This window comes from Phascolarctos cinereus, unplaced genomic scaffold (assembly GCF_003287225.1).
Source record: "Phascolarctos cinereus isolate Bilbo 61053 unplaced genomic scaffold, phaCin_HiC Scaffold_4;HRSCAF=312, whole genome shotgun sequence".
NCBI classification, from domain to species: domain Eukaryota; kingdom Metazoa; phylum Chordata; class Mammalia; order Diprotodontia; family Phascolarctidae; genus Phascolarctos; species Phascolarctos cinereus.
In genome coordinates this window covers 652,941,888-652,966,126 of record NW_027555847.1, presented here as the reverse complement: position 1 = coordinate 652,966,126, position 24,239 = coordinate 652,941,888, and the positions used below count along the sequence as shown (strand labels likewise).

The 24,239-nt window shown below is 37.8% G+C and overlaps 1 protein-coding gene across 1 annotated transcript in view; it reads right to left on the bottom strand.

Annotated features, from left to right (window-relative positions):
• Positions 1–24,239, bottom strand: part of ARHGAP39 (Rho GTPase activating protein 39) — a 360,039-nt gene that overhangs the window by 120,448 nt on the left and 215,352 nt on the right. Inside the window, 1 exon segment of the mRNA XM_020995146.2 lies at positions 2,739–2,822. Within this exon segment, the coding sequence (XP_020850805.1) occupies positions 2,739–2,822 (84 nt within the window).

Here is a 24,239-nt window from a genome sequence, read left to right as displayed (position 1 = left end):
AATACATGCATCATTTACTCTTTTGTTATCCTAATTTATTTGTAGCATAAGCAAGTCCATGGTACAGATAAGAAAGCCAATGAGCTATGGGACAGTCATACATTGAGTCAACAGTATAGTCAACTGTAGTATGCTTCATCACACTTTAGAAAGAACACTGACAAACTGCTACATTATCAAGAGGAACAAAGATGGTGAGAGGACTGGAAGTCATGCCATATGAAGATAGGCTAAAAGAACTGGAGGTTTTTAGCATGAAAAAGAAAAAAGCTTAGAGGGGACGTGATTGCTGTTTATCTAAAGAACTATCAAGTGGAAAAGGATTTACCCTGGCTTTGCTTGGTCCAAGAGACAAAAGCTAGGAATAATGGGTGGAAGTTGCAGATTTCAGTTTGAAGAAAAACTTCCCCACAGTGAGAGCTGTGCCAGTGTGGAAGTGATGGCTATCAGCAGCAGTGATGTCTTCATCACTGGAGGTTGTTCAGCAGAGGTTCAACAGCGATTCATCAGTGACGAATCCAAGAGAGGAGATTCTTATTCAGATATGGGTTAGACGAGATCACCTCTAAGGTACCTTTCTGATTTGACAGTCTTGGATTCAATAAACTGAGGATGGACTATAGCGAGATTAGTCATCCATTACAGTAAATAAAAATAATTTCTGGAGGGAACTGACATTCTGAGAGCTCTGGGGAGGATGTCACAGGCAAAGAAATAATTTGAGAACCTCAAAGTTGGAAAACAGGATAGACACTAAGAAAGAAAGGTGTAGAAAATAAAGCTTTGAGGCAGCTAGGTGGTGCAATGGATAGAGCACCGGCCCTGGAGTCAGGAAGACCTGAGTTCAAAGCTGGCCTCAGACACATAACACTTACTAGCTGGGTGACTCTGAGCAAGTTACTTAACCCAACTGCCTAACCAAAAAAACCAAAACAACAACAACAACAACAACAAAAATCTCCTTTCCTAAGACAATGGGCTACTACCACACTGGAAAATACTAATGTCTGGACAAGAGAGGAGCTTGAGGATTACTACTGTCCTCACACTGGGACAGTAAGCTGATGATTCTATATACATTGTTGTATAAACAAGAAAGTGTATCAGACAACAAACAAACCCATCATCTCTGGCACCTCTGCCTCAGAGGCAGAGGCAAATGAGTCACTGGAGCTAAAAGGTGTTGTTGATAAGGTGGGTAGACAGGAAACCAAAAGAGATGAAAAGGACAATTTTCAATTACACTAATTAGGAGGAAGCAGTTGAGTTTTAGGTTGGGAAGATGGGTGAACTATTATTATTATTATAATGGATGTGTCATTTAGCTTTCTAAATTTAATTTTAAATTATTATTTAAATTTAAATGTAGCTTCCTAGCAAGTGTCTGAGGACAGATTTGTACTCAGGTCTTCCTGACTCTAGGACGGGAGCTCTAGCCACTATGTCCTAGGAAGTAAGGTTACTTCAAAGAGACCCTTGACAACAGCATGAGATGCATGTCCAATTGCCAACAGCACAGTAACACACAGATTCCCCTCCTCCCTCACAGCAATTATACTTGCCTCCTTGAGCATCATTGTTGGCATATAATAGCAAGGAAAGAGGGCAGCTAGATGGCGAAGTGGATGGCTTAGAGGCAAGAAGACTTTCCTTCCTGAGTTCAAATGTGGTCTCAGACACTGACTAGCTGTGTGACCCTGGGCAAGTCACTTAACCTTGTTTGCCTCAGTTTCCTTATCTTAAAATGAGCTGGAGCAGGAAATGGCAAACCACTTTAGTATCTCTGCCAACAAAACCCCAAATGGGGTCACAAAGAGTTGGACATGACTGAAATGACTGAAAAACAACAACAAAAGTAAGAAAAGAATATTAGCTCTGAGGCCCTGGTACACAACTAACCAGTTTTCTAACACAAAAATGTCAATGCTCACCATAAACAATTTCCTGTAGTACAGGCCTGCACAACAACAAAGCACGCCTAAAGATTTCCTCTACATTTTTCACAGACCATCAGAAATCCTTTGGTGTACTGTACAGGCCTGCTGTAGTATTATCACCTTGCCTTTCAACCTTGAATCCATGAGTATGTGTGTATGTGTATATGTGTGTATGTGTATATGTATGTATATTTGTATGTTTGACTAAAAGGAGGTAGAAAATTCAATCCTTTCTATGAGAGGTGAGGCTTATCTGGGAAAGATAAGAACTGTAGGGATGAGGCTGTGAAGACTACCAGCTCCTTCTTTGAAGAAAGAGATTACATAAAAGGTAGAGATAAGAATTAGGGCCAACCAAAAGAAGGACTAAAGGAATTCATCAGAGATTAAAAAGTGAATATACTAAAAAACAGGAAAGAAAGAAACATCAATAGGATGTGGTTGGTTATGTATAAGATTAGGGTACTGGATAAGGAAGGGAAAAATCTGTTGTAACTAATGAGATTAATAGATCTAGGCTAAATCTTAGTGTGCTTTAAAAAAAAAAAGATGCTACATAGTTTGCTAACACAAAGACAAACATCTTTGAGAGGAGATCTCTTAATATACGTCCAGCAGTCACTTGGTGAAAGATGGACAACTTTGTTAATCTTGGATGTTTCCGGTTGCAGGAGTCTCCCTGTGCTCCATCCCTTCACCTCCCCCTTCCCCTACAACTACATCTCAAAATACACTGAAGAGAATTCCTTTCTTTCTTAGTAAAAGACAGTTACCAAAAACATGGAAGTAAATATTCACTACCTGTAATGAAGAAGCTGGCCTTCTGCATTGTAATCACGATAAATCTCATAGTCCTTCTCAAGGAATACTCCTGATGGGGAAGAACTGAAACAAAGCAAGAGCAAAATGGCACATTAGATTGAGCAAAAGCAATTTCAACATATGACAAATCATGGTATCTTTGAGATACACATTTCTTTGATTTAAGAGTACTAACATACACACGAGTATGTGTTGGCAGCTCTAACACATTGCTCACTGGGACCACAAGTTAGAAGGGACCTCAATGGCCATCTAGTTCAACCCATACTTGAACAAGAATCTTCTCTCCACAACATTCTAGAAAAGTGATCATTCAATCTCTACTTGACTTCTAGTTGGGAGAAAATCATCACTTCCTGAGACAACTCTAACCAGGAAGCTTTAGGAAGTTTTGCCTTATTGAGCTGTAGGTATGTGCTTGTTTTATTCCTTCCACTCCATCCCCGAAGTTTGAGAGCAGAGACTCAAGAGTGGATGGACAAATGCTATAGGACAAGGCACTAGACTTGAAGCAAAAAGAAATGGGTTCAAAGTACTACCTCTGCCACTTACTAGCCATGTATTTTTAATAAAATCACTAAATCTCTCTTCCAGTTTCCTCATTTCTGAAACGGGATAATAACACCTGTACCAAGTAGCTTTTCCAGTCTGTCTCAGTTGTCATGGAACTTTAGGGGAAGTTTCATAAAAGAAACAGGCATGCATAAATAAATACATAGAATAACAGGTCTTTTCTTATGCCACGTTTCATTCTATAAGGGAAGGTTTCAAGGCTGTCTGAAACACCCAGGGGACAGAGGCATGAGTTACAGGCAATGAGGGAGAGGTAGCATCCTTTTGTGAAAGGATACTGCTAGGTCTCAGCTAATATAGATACAAGGTTTAAAATGCACTTTACAAATATTATCCAATTTGATGCTTACAACAACCCAGGAGGTTCATAACTACAAGTATTATTATTATTATTATATCATTATTATTTTCCCCATCTGAAGGTGAGGAAACAGATCCAGTGAGACTGACTTGCCCATGATCACTAGAGTAATCAGCCCCTGCAACCCCTGGTGGGCTGCTCTTCAGGACAGGAGGAAGAAAGCCACCTTTAGACTCAAGCAATCCAGTTCCACCAAACTTTCACATTCTCATGCAAATCAACACATGGAGGCATCAGGGTTTCTGTTAGAACAGGGCAGTTCCGGGGCAGCTAGGTGGCACAGTAGATAGAGCACTAGCCCTGCAGTCAGGAAGACCCAAGTTCAAATCCAACCCTACACACATAACATTCACTAGCTATGTGACTCCGGGAAAGTCAATTAACCCCAACTGCCTCACCAACCAACCAAACAAAAAAAACCCCAAAATAAGAAAAACAGGGCAATTCTAAAAAAAGTCAAATTAAGGGATGAGAGAGAGGACTGTAACAGGAAAAAGGGAAAAGGAGAGGTAGAATGGGGTAAACTATCTCACATAAAAGAGGCAAGAAAAAGCTTTTACAGTAGAGGGGAAGGGGGGAAGTGAGGGCAAGAGAAAAAAATCTTACTCTCACCAGAATTGGCTCAAAGAGGTAATAAATAACATACACAAATCAATTAGGTACTGAAATCTATCTTACCCTACAGGAAAGTAGGGCAGGAAGGAGATAAAAGAAGGGGGGGAAGGTGATAGAAAGGAGGGCAGATTAGGGGAGGAAGTAGACAGAAACAAAACACTTTTGAGGATGAATAGGGTGAAAGGAGAGAGAGAACAGAATAAACGGGGGAAATAGGATGGAGGGAAATACAGTAAAATTTTAAAGCAAGTTTTTCTGATAAAGGCCTCATTGCTCAAACACACAGAAAACTGAATCACATTTATAAAAATAAGAGCCATTCCCCAATTGATAAATGATCAAAAGATATGAACAGTTTTCAGATGAAGTAATCAAAGGTATCTATAGCCACACGAAAAAATGTTCTACTTCACTACCGACTGGCCAAAGCCAAATTAAAACAATTCTGAGGTACTATTTCATACTATTAGGATCAGCTAATAGGACAGAAAAGGAAAATGACAAATGGTAGAAGGGATGTAGGGGAAAAAATGAGACATTAAAGCACTGTTGGTAGAGTTGTGAACTGATCCAACCATTCTGTAGAGCAATTTGGAACTATGCCCAAAGGGCTATAAAACCATGCGTACTTTTTGACCTACCACTAACAGGTCTGTATTCCAAAAGAGACAAAAAGCAAAAAAGAAAAGGACTTACATGTGCAAAAATATTTATAGCAGCTCTTTTCTGGGGGCAAAGAATTGGAAACTGAGGGGATACCCATCAACTGGTAGATGGCTGAACACATTATAGTATGTGATTATGAAAGAATACTATTGTGCTACAAGAAATGATGAGCAGGATACTCTCAGAAAAATCTGGAAAGACTTCATGAGCTGATGCAAAGTGAAATGTACTGTGTACAAGGTAACAGCAATATTGTAAGATGATCAGCTATGAATGACTTAGCTATTCTCTGCAATACAATGGCCCAAGACAACTCTGAAGCACTTATGATGAAAAATGCTATCTATCCTCAGAGAAAGAACTGAATGGTGTCTGAATATAGATTGAAGCATACTTTTTTAAACTTTCTTTATTCTATTGTGGACAATCACTAGGATATAGTAAAGGCTTCATTTAGAATACGACTGTTAAGCACACTAAGTATTTTTTTTTAGTATTCTATTTTCCCCAGTTACATGTAAAAACAATTTTTAATATTGGTTTTGAAAAATCTGAGTTCAAATTCTCTTCTTTCCTCCCTCTCCACCCCCCTTTCATTAAGAAGGCAAGCAATTTGATATAGGTTATACACGTGTAATCATGCAAAACATTTCTATGTTAGTCATGCTGTAAAAGAAAACACAGACTAACAAAACCCTCAAAAACCTCAAGAAAAATAAAGAAAGTGGCAGATGTAGTACCTTTAAACCCATTTTAGGTACACAAGACACAGTAGTCAATGACTATAGTAATCAACTGATAAATCCAAAGACTCCAGCTTCTGGGATAAGAATTCACTGTTTAACAAAAACTACTGGGAAAACTGGAAAATAGTATGGCAGAAACTAGGCATAGACCAACATCTTATATCCTATATTAAGGTAAAGTCAAAATAGATACATGATTTAGCTATAAAGACTAATACTACAAGCAAACTAGGAGAGCAAAGGAATAGTTTACCTATCAGATCTATGAAGAAGGGAAGAATTTATGACCAAACAATAGAGAACATTATACAATGCAAAATGGATGATTTTGATTACATTAAATTGAAAAGTTTTTTGCACAAAGCCAATGCAACCAAGGTTAGAAGGGATGCAGAAAGCTGGGAAACAATTTTTACAACCAGTGTCTCTGATGAAGGCCTCATTTCTAAGATATATAGAGAAATAAGTCAAATTTATAAGAATACTAGTCATTCTCCAACTGATAAATGGTCAAAGGATATAAACAGGAAGTCTCCAGAGAAAGAAATTAAAGCTATGAATTTAACTATTTGGTATTTATTTATATTTATTCTCTACATAGATATAGAAGAAGCTAGGTAACGCAGTGGATAGAGCACAGTGTTTGCAATCAGAAAGACCCGAGTTCTAATTTAGCCTCAAACAATTACTAGCTATATAACTCCTGGGCAAATCACTTATCCTCTGTTTGCCTCAGTTTCCTTGTCTGTAAAATGGGGACAATAATAACACCAACCTCCCAAGGTTGTTGTAAGGATAAAATGAAATAATAGTTGTAAAGTATTTAACACAGTACCTGTCACAAAGTATTATGTAAATGTTAGCTGGTGGTAGTGGTGTTATATATGTACCTGGCTCCACAGGGGGCTTGTGAAAATGGCTTGTTTTGTTCTTTAAATCATGTTCTAAATGCCTAACATAGTACCTGACACATAATAGGTGCTTTTAAAATCTTTGATGACTGATTGATAATCAGTAGTTCTCCTCTCCTTAGAGGGGAATAATTGAAGATGACAAGGCTCCAGGGAGATAGCTGAATGGGAGCTGAGAATGGAGGAAGCCTTTATAGGTATCTGTCCATTGGGTTTGAGTATCTGAGAATCCAAGAGAATGCATCCAGTTTGGGCTGTGAAATTCATAACACAGTCTGCTGCTTAAGGGCAAGCTCTCCTTTTTGGGAGGGGCTTTCCCATATTTCCCATTAGTGAACAAGAGAGTTTTAGATTCAGGGGATTTTATTGTTAATGTTTCTAGTACATACTCTCTCTGTGTGCATATAGATACACACCTATATACACATACATCTATATCTACACACACATATGTAAATGCAAGATAGTTTTGGTGGGGGAAGTATACGTTTGTAGGTGTGCATTGCACATATACAAACATTCTTAAAACAAAATGAGTTTTAATTTACATAAATTTAACTCTAGGAAGAGTAGCACCTGAACCATTAAACCATATGATTATTTGCCACAATTCTTAACTGCTAGAAGGCATTCTGTGCTTGAGCATTTCATAGATACCCCAGTCAGCAAGGAGAAAAGGTTAAATATTCTGCTAGTCAATTCAATAAAATATTTATTAAGGGCTTGCTGTGTGTGGGGGGGGCGGGGATGGAGGGGTAAGCTAACAAAGATTTGCCAGTATCAATATCAAAGCTTCTCTGGTCCTCATCTGTTGCAAAATCAACAGCAAATCTAAAGATACTCTTAAAATACGAAATATCATCAAACTGTGAGTACAAAAAGTCAAATTCATGGGTGCGGAAATTGAGGCCCGGTAAGGGGATGAGACTTGTATATAATCTCACAAAGATTTTATTCAGTCTGCAAAAATGCAGGAAGGTGGCTCACAGGCCTAAACATCAGAACCTTAAAGTAAGTTCCTTTAGTACTTGGCCTGAGTTTCCTCCTCAGCAAAATAAAGGTGCTGGATGAAATGATCTCTAAGGTCCTTTTTAGATCTAACTTTCAAAGATTTGGGGAAATTCTGCTTCTGTTGTTTTAATTGATATAGAAAACACCAGTCATATCCTCAATATCTGAGTTTCTGCTCTCATGCTCCAACTGCTAAAGAATTTTATAAGAAAGGGTTATAAGAAAGTAGAAGACACTAACTCATAGTAATACAGAAAGTTCTAAGGAGAGGCAGGGAGGCCAGAGCAACCATTATCTTATTTTCCTCAGGCAGAAGACATGCTTTGAAGGAAAAGAGAATAAGTGCTGACCACATACCATGCCAAGAAGACAAATGGGCACAGCTGCAATGTACATTAACTAGAGCTGTGGAAATACACAGAAGGTCTGGGTAGTATCTGTCCTGTCAGCTACTCCATGTGGTAGAGGGAATTTCCCTTGCCAATCTCAGCACAGTATAGTTACATACTCACACCTACTCCAGGACATATAGGCCCAAGGAGTTTCTAGCCAATAGATCTAATGGCTAGGTCCTTAAGGAAAACCTTATGACCAGAAGGATTTTTGTTGGAACCCTGTAGGCTAAGGACCCTCTCACTTATCTCGGCTAAGCACAGTTAACAGAGACAGATATATCAGGAGGAGGCAAATTTGCTTCGCCACAAGAATTCCTCCATCCCCACCCATTTCCACATTGCTACTAAAGTGATGTTTCTAAAACAAAGGTCTGAGCATGCTATTCCCTGCTTTAAAAGCTTCCATTTGGCATTTAATTATACACATGAGCATACAGAGCCCTAAATAGATTAACTGGCTTGCCCAAGTTCAAAACAAGTAGCAAGCAAACAACACCAGGATTTGAACCCAAATCCTCTTATGAGAAATACAAAACTTCTTCTACTGCATCAAAGTTCTTTTAGAACTGGAAGGGACCTTAAAGATAATTTAGTCCAACTCTCCTGTTTTATAGTTAAGGAAACAGGGTCAAAGAAATTAAGAAATTAACTCAAGTTTACACAGCTAATCAGCAACAGAGTTGTGACTTGATCTCATGTCTCATGACCACTATACTCTTTCTAATGGTGCCTCTGTGGAGTGTTGTAAAAACCCATGGCTTTAAAGAGAGACTCCAGACTGTCTCGTGTTCAGCTGGCTTAAAAATACTGTAGTCCTAGGCCAGGCCATGGTAGTTCACAATTCACCTCCATGAAAGATCCCAATTAAATAGGTCCAGGCTTAATTGGGGCTGTTCCCTCTTACAGGGCTGCAACCTGCAATGCAATGCAATGCAGCCCCAGAGATCCAGAAGCACAGGTAATGAGCTTTTGCCCCAGAGATCATTTTGCAAATAGGCCTCAAGTCAGAGGCAGGGAAAGGGTTGAAGAAGCATCTGCCATGTGTTTGGCATGCAGCATATAGCAAGCCAGACAAACTGCATTAATCTTCAATCATGCCTATGTGTCATGCCCATCACTTCAGCAGCACAGGAAGCATCCTACTGTGCCAACAAATGGTAACAAATGGTCCCATCTAATTCACAGCCTCTCCCTCTCTCTTCCCAGGAGCCTCATGAAAAACAAGTGTTCGGGAGAGGCTGTTGGCATGTGGGGATAATTTGGGCACAAATTCCTCATGACAGCCATCTCACTGTAGAGATATGAATACTCTCTGCAAGGTTTGGTGCCTCACTCTTGAGAGGAAGCCCCTACCCTGCCTCCAGAGGCACCTGTTGATTCTCAGCAGCAGGGTAGCATGAGGAGAAGAAGCTCTGTACTTAGGAGTCAGGAGACTTGAGCCTGACCTCTGGCTAGAAGCACTTTCTGTGACTACTGGAAAGTCATTCATCCTTTTTGGTATCCCGTTCCCTCTTCTGCAAAATAAGATCATGGTATTTATAACCACTACTTCACAGGGGAGTCTTTATAGCACATTATTTATAATATAATTCTAAATGCATTTTATTTAATTGTGTATATGAAGCCCCCTTGCACGCCCCAGAGAAACATAAGCTCATTTAGGACAGGGACTGTTTCCTTTCTGTCTTTGTGTCTCCCACACTTTGGCATTCAGTACCTTGCACATAACCAGTGTTTGCTGACTTGTACTGCTGAGCCTCACGACCTTCTGACTAACCAGAGGACATTTCCTTGTAAGAGCCACATGTTGGAGATGGAAGTTATGATCAGAGCCAAAGGGAACATGGAAAATGTTTACCTATTTGTCTTAAGACTTGCTGCAATGATTCCTTACTTTCTATTTTAAGTAAATATGTTTTTAAAAGCTTATTCTTCAAAGTTCATAATGGTAAATCAGCTGAGTCATCTTATGATAATAAAATCATTCCTCATTTGTTGGATGGAAGTTACCTGACAGCCTTATTCTCACTAACACTCTCTGGCACACATAAAGGCAGGTGAGGTAACCACAGCAAGAAGGCACACTGGCCAGAGCTCAACAAAGAAGAGATCCTAGGTCTCTGCTTCTGTGCTGTTCACAGGTTTCCCTTCCTTCCTCCCTCCACCTCTCCCCCTTCTATTCTACCAACCAGCAACAAAAAAAACAACATCAAGGTTGCAGGACGATGCCACCACTTTCCCTGCTTACATTCTTTATCTGAAAATCAGGCTTTCTGCCCAAATATCTATTCCACAGAGCAAAACACATGGCAAATACCTCCAAAGGGCAAGCCTATCATAATCCACCTCTGAGGACTGTAAGGAGTACTTGGCAAAAGCTTGATAATACAACTGCAATAAGCTCTAACCCTTTCCAACCTATAACTCTGGTCCCCAAAAATCAAAGTATACAGAATGAGCTATCAAGAAACACTTCTATTGCTATTAACAGTAGCTTCCCTACTACTATTTTTAAAAATAAGTTTTTGTTGATATTTTCTGTTTCTTACATTGCCATAATTATCCCAAGTGTCCCTTTCCCTCCCCAAGAGCCATCCCATATAACAAACAGTATGTTTTTAGAGTTAAAAAAACCATCAGCACAACTGACTGATACGCTGGAAAGTCTGAAAACGTGCAATGTGAGACAACTGTGGACCTCCCACCTCCATAAAGGGGTGGGTTGGAGGTGTCTGCTCAGAATTCTTCATTTGAGTCTTGCTTAATCTTTATAATTTTGTTACATGTAGTTTTGATTTTTTTGGTATGCTGCTCTTTCCATTTACATTGTTGTAGTGGCTGTGTATATTGCTTTCTTGACTCTGCTTACCTTACTTTGCATCAGTTCATATAGCTCTTTCCATGCTTCTTTGTAATCATCAAATACATCATTTCTTACAGTACAGTAATATTCCAGTACCTTCATGTATCACAATTTGTTTAACCATTTCCCAAATGATAGGGATCTAATTTGTTTCCAATTCTTAGCTATCACAAAAAATGTGGCTATAAACATTTTGGAGTATATGTTGATTTTCTTCTTATGGATGGCTTCTTGGGATATAAGCTGTTCAAAGGGTATGGTCATTTTAGTCACTTTATTTGCATAATTCCAAATTGCTTTCCAAAATGTTTGTACCATTTCATAGCTCCACTAACAATATATTAGTGTGCCTAACCTCTCACAATCTTTCCAATATTGATTACTGCCATTTTTTTTGGTTATCTTTGCAAATTTGCAGGGTGTGAGGTAAAACTTTTAAGTTGTTTTGATCTATATTTCTCTTATTAATGATTTTAAGCATTCTTTCATATGGTTGTGAATACGTGGCAATTCTTCCTTTGAGAACTGTTTGTTCAAATCCTTTGACCACTCATCTATTAGGGAATGTTTACTGGTGATATAGCCATACATTCTCACATATATATCATATATATATCATATATATCAATATACACATACACCAATAAATGCATGTGTGCATATTTATTAATTGTTCATATATCTTGTATACCAGACCCTTATCAGAGAAATTTGAAACAAAGATCTTTTTCCTATTCAATCACTTTCCTTCTTATCCAAGATGCATTAATTGTCAGTGCAGAAGCTTTTCAGTTTCAAATAAACAAAGTTATTTATTTTATCTTTTGCAGTTGCCTCTGTCTCTTGTTATCCATAGCTCCTACCCATAGCTGTGAGAGGTATCTGATCTGTAACTTATTTTTTTTCTGTACTACAATCTTTCATGTTAAGGTTGCATATTCATTTAGATTGTATTGCAGAATATGGTGTAAAGTGTTGGTTTAAGCCTGATTTCTGTAAAGATTCCTTTTCTGTTTCCCCATCAAATTTATCAAAAGAGTTTTTCCTCCCTATATAATTTATAGTTACTGAGTTCTATTTTTTCCTGAATCTCCCTTTCCTAATCTGTTCCATATAAAATGATTTAGATGACTCAGTTGCTTTATAATATAGTTTGAGGCTTGGAAATGCTATTCTCCCTTTATCCCTGCTTCTTTTCATTACTTCCCATGATTTTCTGGAGCTTTTGTTTTTCCAAGCGAATTATATTATTATTTTATCAAGGCCTATATAAAGTATTCTTTTGGTAATTTGATCGGCATAGCATTAAAAGTGTAAATTTATTTTGGTAGGTGCACAGACGTCACACACTGCACATGTTTTCAGACTTTTCCAGTGTATCAATCAGTTTTCTCCTTTGCTAAGTCTTTTATAGCTAAATCTATTTCCTTTCCTGAGACTGGATTACTTAAAGTCTCTATATGGTCTTCTTACACTTCGGGTATTTTATATTTCTTTGTGTTCTGTTGCTTTTACCTTGCTCATTTGCAATTTTTATTGATTTTTCTGTTCTCTTTTTTAATCACATTAGTTATGGGCTTATCAATTTTATTAGTCTTTTCAAAGAACCAGCTTTTAGTTTTATTTATCTTTTCTATTTTTTTTGTTTCCAATTTATCTAATTTCCCTCTAAGTTTTAATATTTCCTCTTTTGTGCTGATTTTAGGTTTATTTGACTTTATAATTTAAAAAATGCATATTCAGTTCATTAATCCTCTCTTTTTCTATTTAGTTAATGTAGATTTGTAAGGATATGATTCTCTCACTGTGGGTTGCTTTACCTGCATCCCCAACATTCTGGCACGTTGTTTCATCATTATCATTTTATTTTACATACTTACTATTTCTAACATGTGTACTTTAACTCACTCATTATTTAGGATTTCATTGTTAAGTCTCCATTTGGGTCACTATCTTTTGTTTGTTATCTCTGAACCAACTACTTTTTAAAAAAAATTAAATTATGTTCTGTAAAGGATGTATTAACTCTTTCTGCCTTTTTACATTTGTTTGCAATATCTCTGTGCCCCTAGTACACGGTCAGTTTTTGTAAAAGTTTCATGTGATGCTGAAAAATACGTATATTCTTTTACTATCCCATTTTCAGGTGGCAGAGGGGTACTAAGGGTGCTCAGGGTCTGTAACTGTTCATGGGTTTTGTTTTGAACCATTTACATTCTCAATGTCCTTGACCATAGAGACAGCTGAAGTTGTTCTACCTTTGGCATATAATTTCTATTTAGGAGTGGTTTAAGAGATCATGGAGATCAGAGAAAATGACTAGCTCTGCATCTTGTTCCTCACATGACCTGGAAGTCCTTCCTTCTCTGTTACTTTTGAGGCTACAATCACCTTCCCAGTCACCTTGGCTCACAACCTAGTTATTATCCTTGACTCCTCACTCATACTCACACCACATATCTAATCTGTTGCCAAAGCCCGTTGATTCTACTTCATTACATCTCTCCTACAGGGCTCCCTCTGTTCCTCTTACATTGCTATCACCCTGGTTCAGGTCCTTATCACCTCCATACCTGGACTACTGTTATTCTGAGGTAAAGTGTGACATAAAGGCTATAGGGAGACCAAAGAGAGTTGTATGTGTAGGTTAAACACTTTAGTCAACTATTTTGTGGGAATGTGATATTTAACAGGATTTGATAGATCAAGTTAGAATGCCCTTCCCCACCTTCAACACCCCCATCATACCATTCTGGCACATAAAGATTCCTTGTGGGCAATACAGAAGGGCCTGTGGTAAAGGGTTATCAGGGAAACAAACTGCTCTCCACAAATGGCATGACTCTCACACAGCAGTTCTTATCATCTGACTGCAAATGACTACATTCACACCTGCCTACATGGTTGTACTAAGTGATGCACTTGGGAGAGTTCAATTTCACTTTGAAATCTATTGGTAGAAAACACGCAGTGCTAGTCATCATTATCCAGAATAGTAGTTTTTTAAGCCCCATGAATATATGTACTATTATTTACATTTGAATGCTATATACTGGTTGAGACATACAAATTTCCTCATTCTGTATTCTTAGAATAGATTCTGCTGTGTTTAGTCTCTCTACATTTCTTATAGTTGCTTTAGCCAGTTTGAAATAAAAGGCTGGGCCTCTAAATCCAAAGCTATTTTTCCTACAGCCACATCCATTGACACAGGGCCATCCAATCTGAATGCAAAGAAAGCTTGTTGTTTTTTGTTTGTTAGTTTTTTAACTTTTGGACACATGCAATATTTCTTTTTGAATCCTGGTTTACTGAAAAGCAGACAGCTATGGTATTCACAGTAACCTTTGAGCTCATTCACTCTCTGCCTTTAACCATAAACAATCCTCCTAATATGACTTAATGATTGTGTCACCCTCTTGGCTCAAGAACCTTCAAGGGCTCCCTACTGTTTTCAGAATAAAACTCAAACTCCTTAGTCTAGCCTTTAAGCCTTCCACATTATGGCTCAAACCTATCTTTCCAGGCTCCACTTCCCCTTGTAGTATTCCAGGTTTCAATCATACTCTCGTTCTGCCCTCTTCATGCTTCCCTGCATTCACCAGTGCCATCTCTGCTTCAGTGTTTCTATGCTTATAATACAGTTCTTCCTCATATCTGCCTTTTGAAATCTTTCTTTTCTTCCAACGTACAGTGGAGTGATCACTTCCCTCCTTGAAGCCCTCCCTCCATCCCTAATTGCTCCCTCCTCAAACTTTCTTTGATCTGTCCTTTATCCCCATCACATTCTACCTTCTGTCACCACCAGTTATGTCTTTGTCCTATGCCTCCTTGAGGGAAAGGGCTACTATTTTTCATCTTTGCACCCCAACAGCTGGGCACCAGGTCCAGCACGTAACAGGTGCTTGACAAATGTTAAATCGATGAAACATGGCTACCAGATGCCACTGCTGGGTAGGAGGCTCATTTCCAGGACAGAATCAATGGGGCCGCATTAGGTGCAGCACTACATGAATTACCTGAGTGCTAAATAAGAGCAAACAGTCTCATGGCTGACATGAGACTCCACCTCTCATTGGCACAGCTTAAGAGACAAGACCAAAATTTCCACACAAGAGGCAGCCTGAAGCTATACAGAATCAGAACAGATATTACTTACGCTTTCTTTACCTAAAACCATTCATTTTGTAACGAATATACTTAAAACACAGACATAATGGTTCTGACTGAACACTCTTCATCTTGAAAAGTGGGAGTATATGGGAGGGGTAGGGGAGACTGGAGATGAGAACTTCTGGGCAGATTGGGGATTGGAATAGCAGTAAGAACAAGTCATTGAGCCTTCATCTGAATATATCATTGTAATGATCAAAAAAGTTTAACCTTATAGAAGTATGGGATAAAAATGCATCTCCCTCCGTCTTTTCAGAACTGAGAAACTATTAGGTATAGGATACTGCATATATTGTCAGACTCAGATGATGTGTTACTTGGTTTTGCTGAACTTTTTTCCTTTTTTCTCCTTTTCATTCTTTGTTAAAAGAACAAAAATAAATAAAAATAAAATCTCTCTCGACAGAGAGAGATGTGGGTAGGGATATATTCAGAAGTGAAAGTGATGTTAAAAACACATATTATCAATAGAATTTTTAAAAAAGACATGTTTTGTGATGGAATACTATTTTGCTATAAAAAGTGACGAAAAGGATGGTTTCAGAGAAATCTTGGAAGACGGGTATGAACTGCTGCAGAGGGAAGCAAGCAGAACCAAGAGAACAACTTATACAATGACGAGAATATGGTAAAGACAAGTCACTCTGCAAGAAATGGGACATCTAAACAGCATGATTACCACCTCTAGAGAGGAGGAAGCTGCTACCTTCTGAGATAGCCATGCCTCCTTTTTCATTATCAAACTCCTAGAAGGAATCCTGTACTCTTTAAATCTTATCATCCTCATTACTCATTCCTTTTTTTATTTTAATTTTGCTAAATTCTACTAAATAAGAGCACAGTCAAACAGCCTCTCCATCCCCTTACCACCTCCCCAACCCTTCAGAAGAAAAGAAATACAATACCTATTAAATACATGAAGTCACGTACAACATTTCCACATTGGCCACGCTGGGGAGAAAAAAAGGTAAGAAAAATAAAGAAAAAAATTGCTCAATCTGTACTGAGAGCCCATCATTCTCTCTCTCATTCACTTCTAAACCTCTAGCAATCTGGCTATTCCTCTCATTCAAATTAAACAGCTTTCCCAAAGTAATCAACAATCCCAGTAGATAAATCCGCTAGCCTTTCCTCTGACCTCACATTGGGATCCCAGATCTATGGCTGGAAGGGACCTTAAAAGCCATTTAGTTGAAGCCCCCAGATCTAAGGAGGTGACTGCTTTGCCTAAGATCACACAGGAAGGGTCAGACCAGAAATTTTAGCCCAGGTCCTCTGACCCTAGAGTAAGGGTTTGTTCCATTGTAGCTCACAGCCACTCTGGCTTTTCTGCAGCTTACAATTTTGTTTTGTATTATAAACCTAATAATCCTATCAACTAAAGCTATCAAATAAACAAAAATTAATGAGTAAAGTCTTATATAAAGACCCTAGCATTTAATAAGCTAGAACCAAACAAATTAACAAACACAGATGAAGCAAAAAATGGTTCTGTTCTCTGTTAAAGACTATTTGAAGGCAGCTAGGTGGCACAGTGACTAGAGCTCTGGCCTTGGAGTCAGGAGGACCCGAGTTCAAATCCAGCCTCAGACACATAACACTTACTAACTGTGTAACCCTGGGCAAGTCACTTAACCCCAATTGCCTCACAAGAAAAAAAAAAAAGAAGGGGAAAAAAAAGACTATTTAAGTGCCCCTAATCCTGATTCTACTTGATATCACTCCATATAGGTCTTTATCCGAAAATGAAATGGGATGCCTCAGAAGGTAGTATGTTTCCCCTCACTGGAGATCTTTAAAGAAGGTTGGATGACTACTTGTCAGTCACATTGCACATATTGTGAATTATGTTCAAGGTATGAAATGGCTTCAACAATCACCAATATAAATTCTAACTCTGAAGTTATCTGATTTTTCCAGACCTTACTGTCTACTTCATATGGATAACTTTTACAACACTATATTCCATTATATTAACATAACTTAACTTACTAACCATACTTCAATTACTGGTCATATGTGCTGACTTCTATTTTTTGCTATTACAAACACAGCCTATAAAATTATTTTTTATACAAGTAGAGTCTCTTTTCTCCTTGTGATATTTCTGTGACAAAGTCCTAGGAAAAGAATTACAGAACAAAAGATATAATCAACTTTGTAACTATAATTGATTACTGCTTCCAAAAACATCTGCATAAAAGAATGACCAAGTTGAAGGGAACCAGTTAAATCTTATATGCCATAAAAAAGAAGGCTCTGACACAAAAGAAATGGCTAAAAACACACAAGAAAATAAAAACAAATCAAACTAAAAAAGAAGGCTCTAACAGAAGAGAAATGGCTGTTTTTACACAAGAAAATAAAAACAAGGAGGCAGCTAGGTGGCACAGTGGATAGAGCACCAGCTGGGAGGCAGGAGGACCTGAGTTCAAATCCGGCCGCAGACATATAACACTCACTAGCTAGGTAACTTTGGGCAAGTCACTTAACCTCAATTGTCTCACCAAAAAGAAAAAAAGAAAAAGAAAAGGGAAAAAAAAACACAGCTCAAACTAAAAAATGGGCGAAGTGGAATGTTATAAAGCAACTGAATTAGATAAGAGTACCAGAAGCAAAGGAGATAGAAAAACAGCCATGCAAGATATTCTCATCAACATTCACAAAATGGATAAATAACATATCTGAAGAAAGTGAACAAAAATTGGCTTATACGGATATTCTGCAGGATCTGCGATATCCTCAAAGGTTAGATGATATAAATACTAATCAAACTAAATCAAATTGAATCGGTATGGGGTACAGACTGCCAGCCACCCATAACTTTTTATCCTACGTGATTCTTGTCCAACCAGGGGGTTCCACCAAACAAACTGAAGGGCTTTCCTTACAGTTTTCCTAAAGAAAGCAAATAGCTAACAATGAAGCATTTGATATTTTCATGGGTTATTCCCTCACTTTTCTATTTCTTTTGCTTTTACATTCATACTTTTCATAGATAATATCTTTTATGCCACATCTTGGAGGCAATTCTTTGTTGCTATTGATGCTGTGGGCCTACTCATGCCCACCTTGTCTCTCTCCAATGCATTTGGGGTCATACAAAATTTGAATTATTCAGAGATAGTGGCATTCCATATTTCAAAAACAGCATCACTAGAATAAAATTGTTTAAAAGATGGGCCTTTGTTTCAGAAAGCAGCTTAGGTCATCAAAAGCAACTGGCAATTTCCCAAATACAATCTAGCCCACTCTCTGACTCCAATTAAATTAAGCCTATTCAGATTCAGCTGTCCTCTCATCCTGGAACTTCCCTCCTGGGGCCTTCTCATCCTGTAGTAACCGTCTGCCACGATGTCCCCATCTTCCCACTGGTGGGTTCTTTTTGAGGTCTTCATTTTGAGTTCTATAATTTTTTTAAATAGTACTTTATTACCCCCCCCAAATTACATGTAAAAACAATTTTTTAACTTCAGTATTTTTTTGGGGGGAGGGTAAGGAAATTGGGGTTAAGTGACTTGCCTAGGGTCACACAGCTAGTAAAGTGTGAAGTGTTTGGTCGGAGGCTGAATTTGAACTCAGGTCCTCCTGACTCTAGGGCCAGTGCCCTATCCACTGTACCACCTAGCTTCCCCTTAACTTCAGTATTTTAAAAGTTTTGAGTTCCAAATTCTATCCCTCCATTCCTCCAAGACAATAAACAATCTGATGTAAGTTATGATTTTTTCTATCTCTATAAAATATTTTTGATAGTTTGACTGGTATGGCTCTGAATAAGTAAATTAATTCAGAGGGAATTGTCATTTTTATTATATAGGCTCAGTGTACTCATGAGCAACTGATATTTTTTCAATTGTTTAGATCTGAATTTATTTGTGTGAAAAGCGTTTTATAATTGTGTTTATATATTTCTTGGGTTTGTCTTGGCAGGTAGACTCCCAAGTATTTTATATTATCTATGGTAATTTTAAACAGAATTTCTCTTTCTATCTCTTGCTACTGGGCTATCTATTAATATATAGCAATGCTGATGATTTGTGTGGCTTTATTTTATATCCTTGCTAAATTTGTTAATTTTTTTTGTCGATGCTCTAGGATTCTCTAAGTATACCATCATATCATCTGCAAAGAATGATAGCTTTGTTTCCTCATTGCCTATTCTAATTCCTTCAATTTAACTAACATTTTTAGTATAATATTGAATGATAGTGGTGATAATGGGCATCTTTGCTTCACCCCTGATCTTAATGGGAAGGTTTCTAGCTTATTCCCATTACAGAGGTTTGCTGATGGTTTTTTGATAGATACTACTTATCATTTTAAGGAAAATTCCATTTATTCCTATGTTCTCTAATGTTTTTAATAAGAATGGGTGCTGTATTTTGTTAAAAGCTTTCTCTGCATCTATTGTGATAATATGATATCTGCTGCTTTTGTTACTGATATGATCAGTTATGCTATTAGTTTCCTTAATACTGAACCAGCCCTGAATTCCTGGTATGACTCTCACTGGTCATAGCGTATGATCCTGGTGATATATTGCTATAATCTCCTTGCTAGTATTTTATTAAATTTTTGCATCAATATTCATTAGGGAAATTGGTCTACAGTTTTCTTTCTCTGTTTTAGCTCTTCTTGGTTTAGGTAATCAGCACCATATTTGTGCCAGAAAAGGAATTTGTTAGAACTCCTTCTTTGCCTATTTGCCTGAATAGTTTATAAAGTACTGGAATTAATTGTTCTTTAAATGTTTGATAGAATTCACTTATGAATCTATCTGGCCCTTGGGATTTTTTCTTAGGGAGTTCATTGATGGCTTGTTCAAATTTCTTTTTCTAAGATGGGGTTATTTAAGTATTCTGTTTCCTCCTCTGTTAAATATGGCCAATTTCTACTTTTGTAAACACTGATCGATTTTGCTTAGATTGTCAGATTTAGTGGCAGATAATTGGGCAAAATAGTTCCTATTTATTGCTTTAATTTCCTCTTCATTGGTGATGAATTCATCCTTTTCATTTTTGGTACTGATAATTTGATTATTTTTCTTTTTTTCTTAAATGAAATTAATCAATGATTTCCCTATCTTATTAGTTTTTTTCATAAAATTAGCTCCTAGTTTTATTACCTCAATAGTTTTTTACTTTCAATTTTATTGATCTCACCTCTGGTTTTCAGAATTTCCAATTTGGTATTTAATTGGGGATTTTAGATTTGTTCTTTTTCTAGTTTTTTAGTTATACACCCAATTCACTGTTCTGTTCTTTCTCTATTTTACTGATGTAACAGTTCAGAGATACAAATTCTCCCATAAGGACTACTTTGGCTGCATACCATAAATTTTGGTATGTTGTCTCATTGTTATCACTCTCTTTAATGAAATTATTGATGGTTTCTATGATTTCTTCTTTAACCCAGTCATTCTTTTAATTTTTTTAAAATTTTACACTTAAATACAAATGGGGGGGGCGGAGCATTTTTACATACATAGCAGACCATAAGAGAGGATTCAATATAAAATAATAAATTGCCAATTCAAGAAAACCTATATAATAAATACTACACGTTGTTTTCAAAGCTGACCAGCTTCTCTCTTTGCTTCCTTGTTAGTTTTCTTTTGCTCTGTGCTGTGTATGTTTTACTTCATTTTTTTCCCTCCCTCCCTCTCTGATCTTAAAGAAGGCTATAATTAAGTGTGGAGACTATATATGTGTGTGTGTGTGTGTGTGTGTGTGTGTGTGTGTGTGTGTGTGTGTGTGTGTGTGTGTGTGTGTGTATATAGAGAGAGAGACAGACAGATACATATACACTCATACACATATATGTAAGACTGTACTATGCTTATTTCCTACTATCATCTGTTTCTCAGAAGGCAGATAGCATCTTCCTTTTTAAGTCCAAGTCTTTCCATTTTTTGTGAATCAACCAGCTCATCATTTCCTATGCTACAACAATATTCCTTTCTGGATTCAAACAGTACCTTCCTTCATAGGATCTTTGAGGTTAATTTGGGTATTTTTAACAGTCAGAATGACTTAGTTGCTCAAAGTTGTTCTCAAAAAAATAGCGCTGTTACTGTACACAGTGCTCTCTTGGTTCTGATGATCCATTCATTCTTTAGGATTAGATCATTTAGTTTCCAATTAATTTTTAATCTATCTTTCCACTGCCCTTTATTAAATGTAATTTTTATTGCATTATGATCTGAAAAGAATGCATTTAATGTTTCTGCCTTTCTACATTTGATTCTGAGCTTTTTAATGCCCTAGCACATGTCAATTTTTGTGTAGGTGACATGTACCACTGAGAAAAAGGTATCTGCCTTTCAATTCTCATTCAATTTTCACCGAATGTCTACTATATCCAACTTTTCTAAAATTCTATTCATCTCCTTAAATTCTTTCTTCTTTATTTTGTGGTTAGATATATCTACTTCTGCAATAAAACTTTGTGGATACACCTTCACAGCAAACATTAGCATTTAATATGTCATTGTAAGGAGAAGAGGCAGACAAGATGTGAGAGTGACAAAAGCAGTATGTGGCACAGAGTGCTGGATTGACCATAGACTTATCCTATCCAAGACAAATATTCACATTCAACAAAAGCAGCGGCCCCAAGGGAAGACAACTGCCAGAAGACAATGTCAACAGGTTAGAGTGCTTCTCTAAGTGGAACTGTTAGTTGCTAACTTGGAGAGAAAGCTGAGCCAACACACAGTGGCAACAGTGGAACAGAAAAGGAGTGGGCAGCTTTCAGAGATCTGGTGTGCAGCACTGTATTTACTCATCTGAGCCAGAACTCTCGCAAATGTCAAGATTAATTTGATGAAAATGATGCAGAAATTCAGAAGCTGCTAAACAAAAAATGAGGACTCCACAGGATTTACCAGCAAGATAGTTCATCCATCTCTAAGAAGGCAGCATTTAATTCCATCAAAAGTAAAGTGCAAGCAAAGCTTAGAGAGATGTAAGACTCTTGAGTCAGTAGGAAGGCTGATGAAATTCAGTTTTACACTGAATAACAATAACACTAACCATCCAAAGCACTTTTATAGGCCAAAGACCCATGATGCATCTCAATACTCAGTGCTGATAGAGCCAAATTGATTAGGAATAAGGACATAATCCTAGAGAGATGGGCTGAACACTTCCATAGTGTCTAAAGAGATCAACATCAGTCAATGCTGAAGCTACTGACTGTATACCTCAGGTAGAAGTCAACCCATCACTAGCTGAATTTCCAACTGAAGAAAAGGTTTTGAATACCAGTAGGCTCCTCCCATGTGGCAAAATGCCTGGTACTGATTCTATTTCAGCTGAGAATTATAAGGCAGGGTGTCCACTGCTCATACAAAAGTGGAATGAAATCTTCTAGGAGGAGGTTACCCCCAGTAGTTCACGGATGCCTCCACTGTCCATCTCTATAAATGTAAAGGAAATAAATTGTCCTGTGACAATCACAGGAAGTCACTGCTGGAAAGATTCTTGCCAGAGTCCTCCTTAATAAGTGGATCTTTCACTTGGAAGATGGTAATCTACCCAAGGGCCTCTGCCTGCCCCTCCTTACCTCTCTCCTTCCGTCCCTCTCATCCCCTCTCTCCACTCCCTCTCTCTCTTGTCACCCTGTCCCTCTTCACCAGTGTTTTACTTCTGACCACTACCTCCCTCAATCTTTCTTCCCTTCTATCAGCCTCACCTCCTTTCTCTCCCTCCCCTCCTACTTTCCTATAGGCTAAGATAGATTTCTATATCCAATTAAGTGTGTATGTTATTCCCTCTTTGAGCCACTTCTAGTGAGAATAAGGTTCAAGCGATGCTCACTCACTCTCTTCTTTCTCTCTACTATAACAGGTCTTTCCCACCTCTTCATGCAGGATAATTTACCCCATTCTACCTCTCTCATCCCACTTCTTCAAGTGCAACCCTTTTTCTCACCCCTTAATTTTTTTTATATCATCCCATCAAAGTCAACTTATAACCACACCCTCTGTCTATGTATACTCCTTTTAACTACCTTAATAATGATAAAATTCTTAAAAGTCATTAAGTATCATCTTCCCATGTAGGGATGTAAACAGTTTAATCTTATTGAATAACATATCTTCTCTTTCCTGTTTACCTTTTTATGCTTCTCTTGAGTCTTATATGTGAAAATCAAACTTGCTGTTTAGGTCTGGTCTTTTCATCAGGAATGTTTGAAAGCCCTCTGTTTCATTAGATGTACATTTTTTCCCCTGACGGATTATGCTCAGTTTTGGTGGGTAGGTGATTCTTGCTTGTACTCCTGTCTCCTGTGTCTTCTGAAATATCATATTCCATGCCTTCCGATCCTTTAACATAGAAGCTGACAAATTCTGTGTAATCCTGACTGTGGGTCCTGAATATCTGAACTGTTTTTTGGCTGCTTGCAATATTTTCTCCTTGACCTGAGAATCCTCACAGCCATCATGTGGGAAAGTTATTCCTATGGAGAAGGGACCAGACATTCCTACCATCTGAAACCAACAGCTACAAAAAGGCAGGCAAGCCAGTCTAGCTAGAGCAGTATGTGCCAGACAAGTCAAACCACCACCACCTTGACCACTACCTCTCCTCAGCTACCTGATGGAGACAACTTAGTATCCTGAACCCAAGAGCCTTGGGAATAGCAGCAATGCTTCCAGCCCAATACCCTTAACCATCATCCTGGAAAGCAACTGGAAATGCAGCCTAGCAACTGCTTCTGCAGTAGTTACAGACTACTGAAGACTCAGAAAAGAGTTCTTGCCAACAAAGCCCTTGTTGCTTTCAAAATGGTTCAATATCAGAAACTGGTATTATTTTATTAGGGAAATGATATTAAAGTAGAACAGTAATATTACAGTCAAACATTAACATCTTCTTAGCCATTGCACTGTAAGGACCATGGAACACAACCATCTGATTCGCAGCTTAATTCTTCCAGGTGCTGCCTCTCTCACTAGAATGTGAGAGCAGAGACTGTCTTACTTTTCCATTTCTGTCTCCATCACTTAGCATAGTGCTTTGCACCCAGGAAGCACTTAATAAATGCTTGATTCACTCATTCACCGAAGAATTTAATATGATCTCATACTCATGAGAGATCTTATATTTGACCAGAGCCTTTAAACGCCAGTTTTCTCTGAGTCACATTTGAAAAGGTCAGG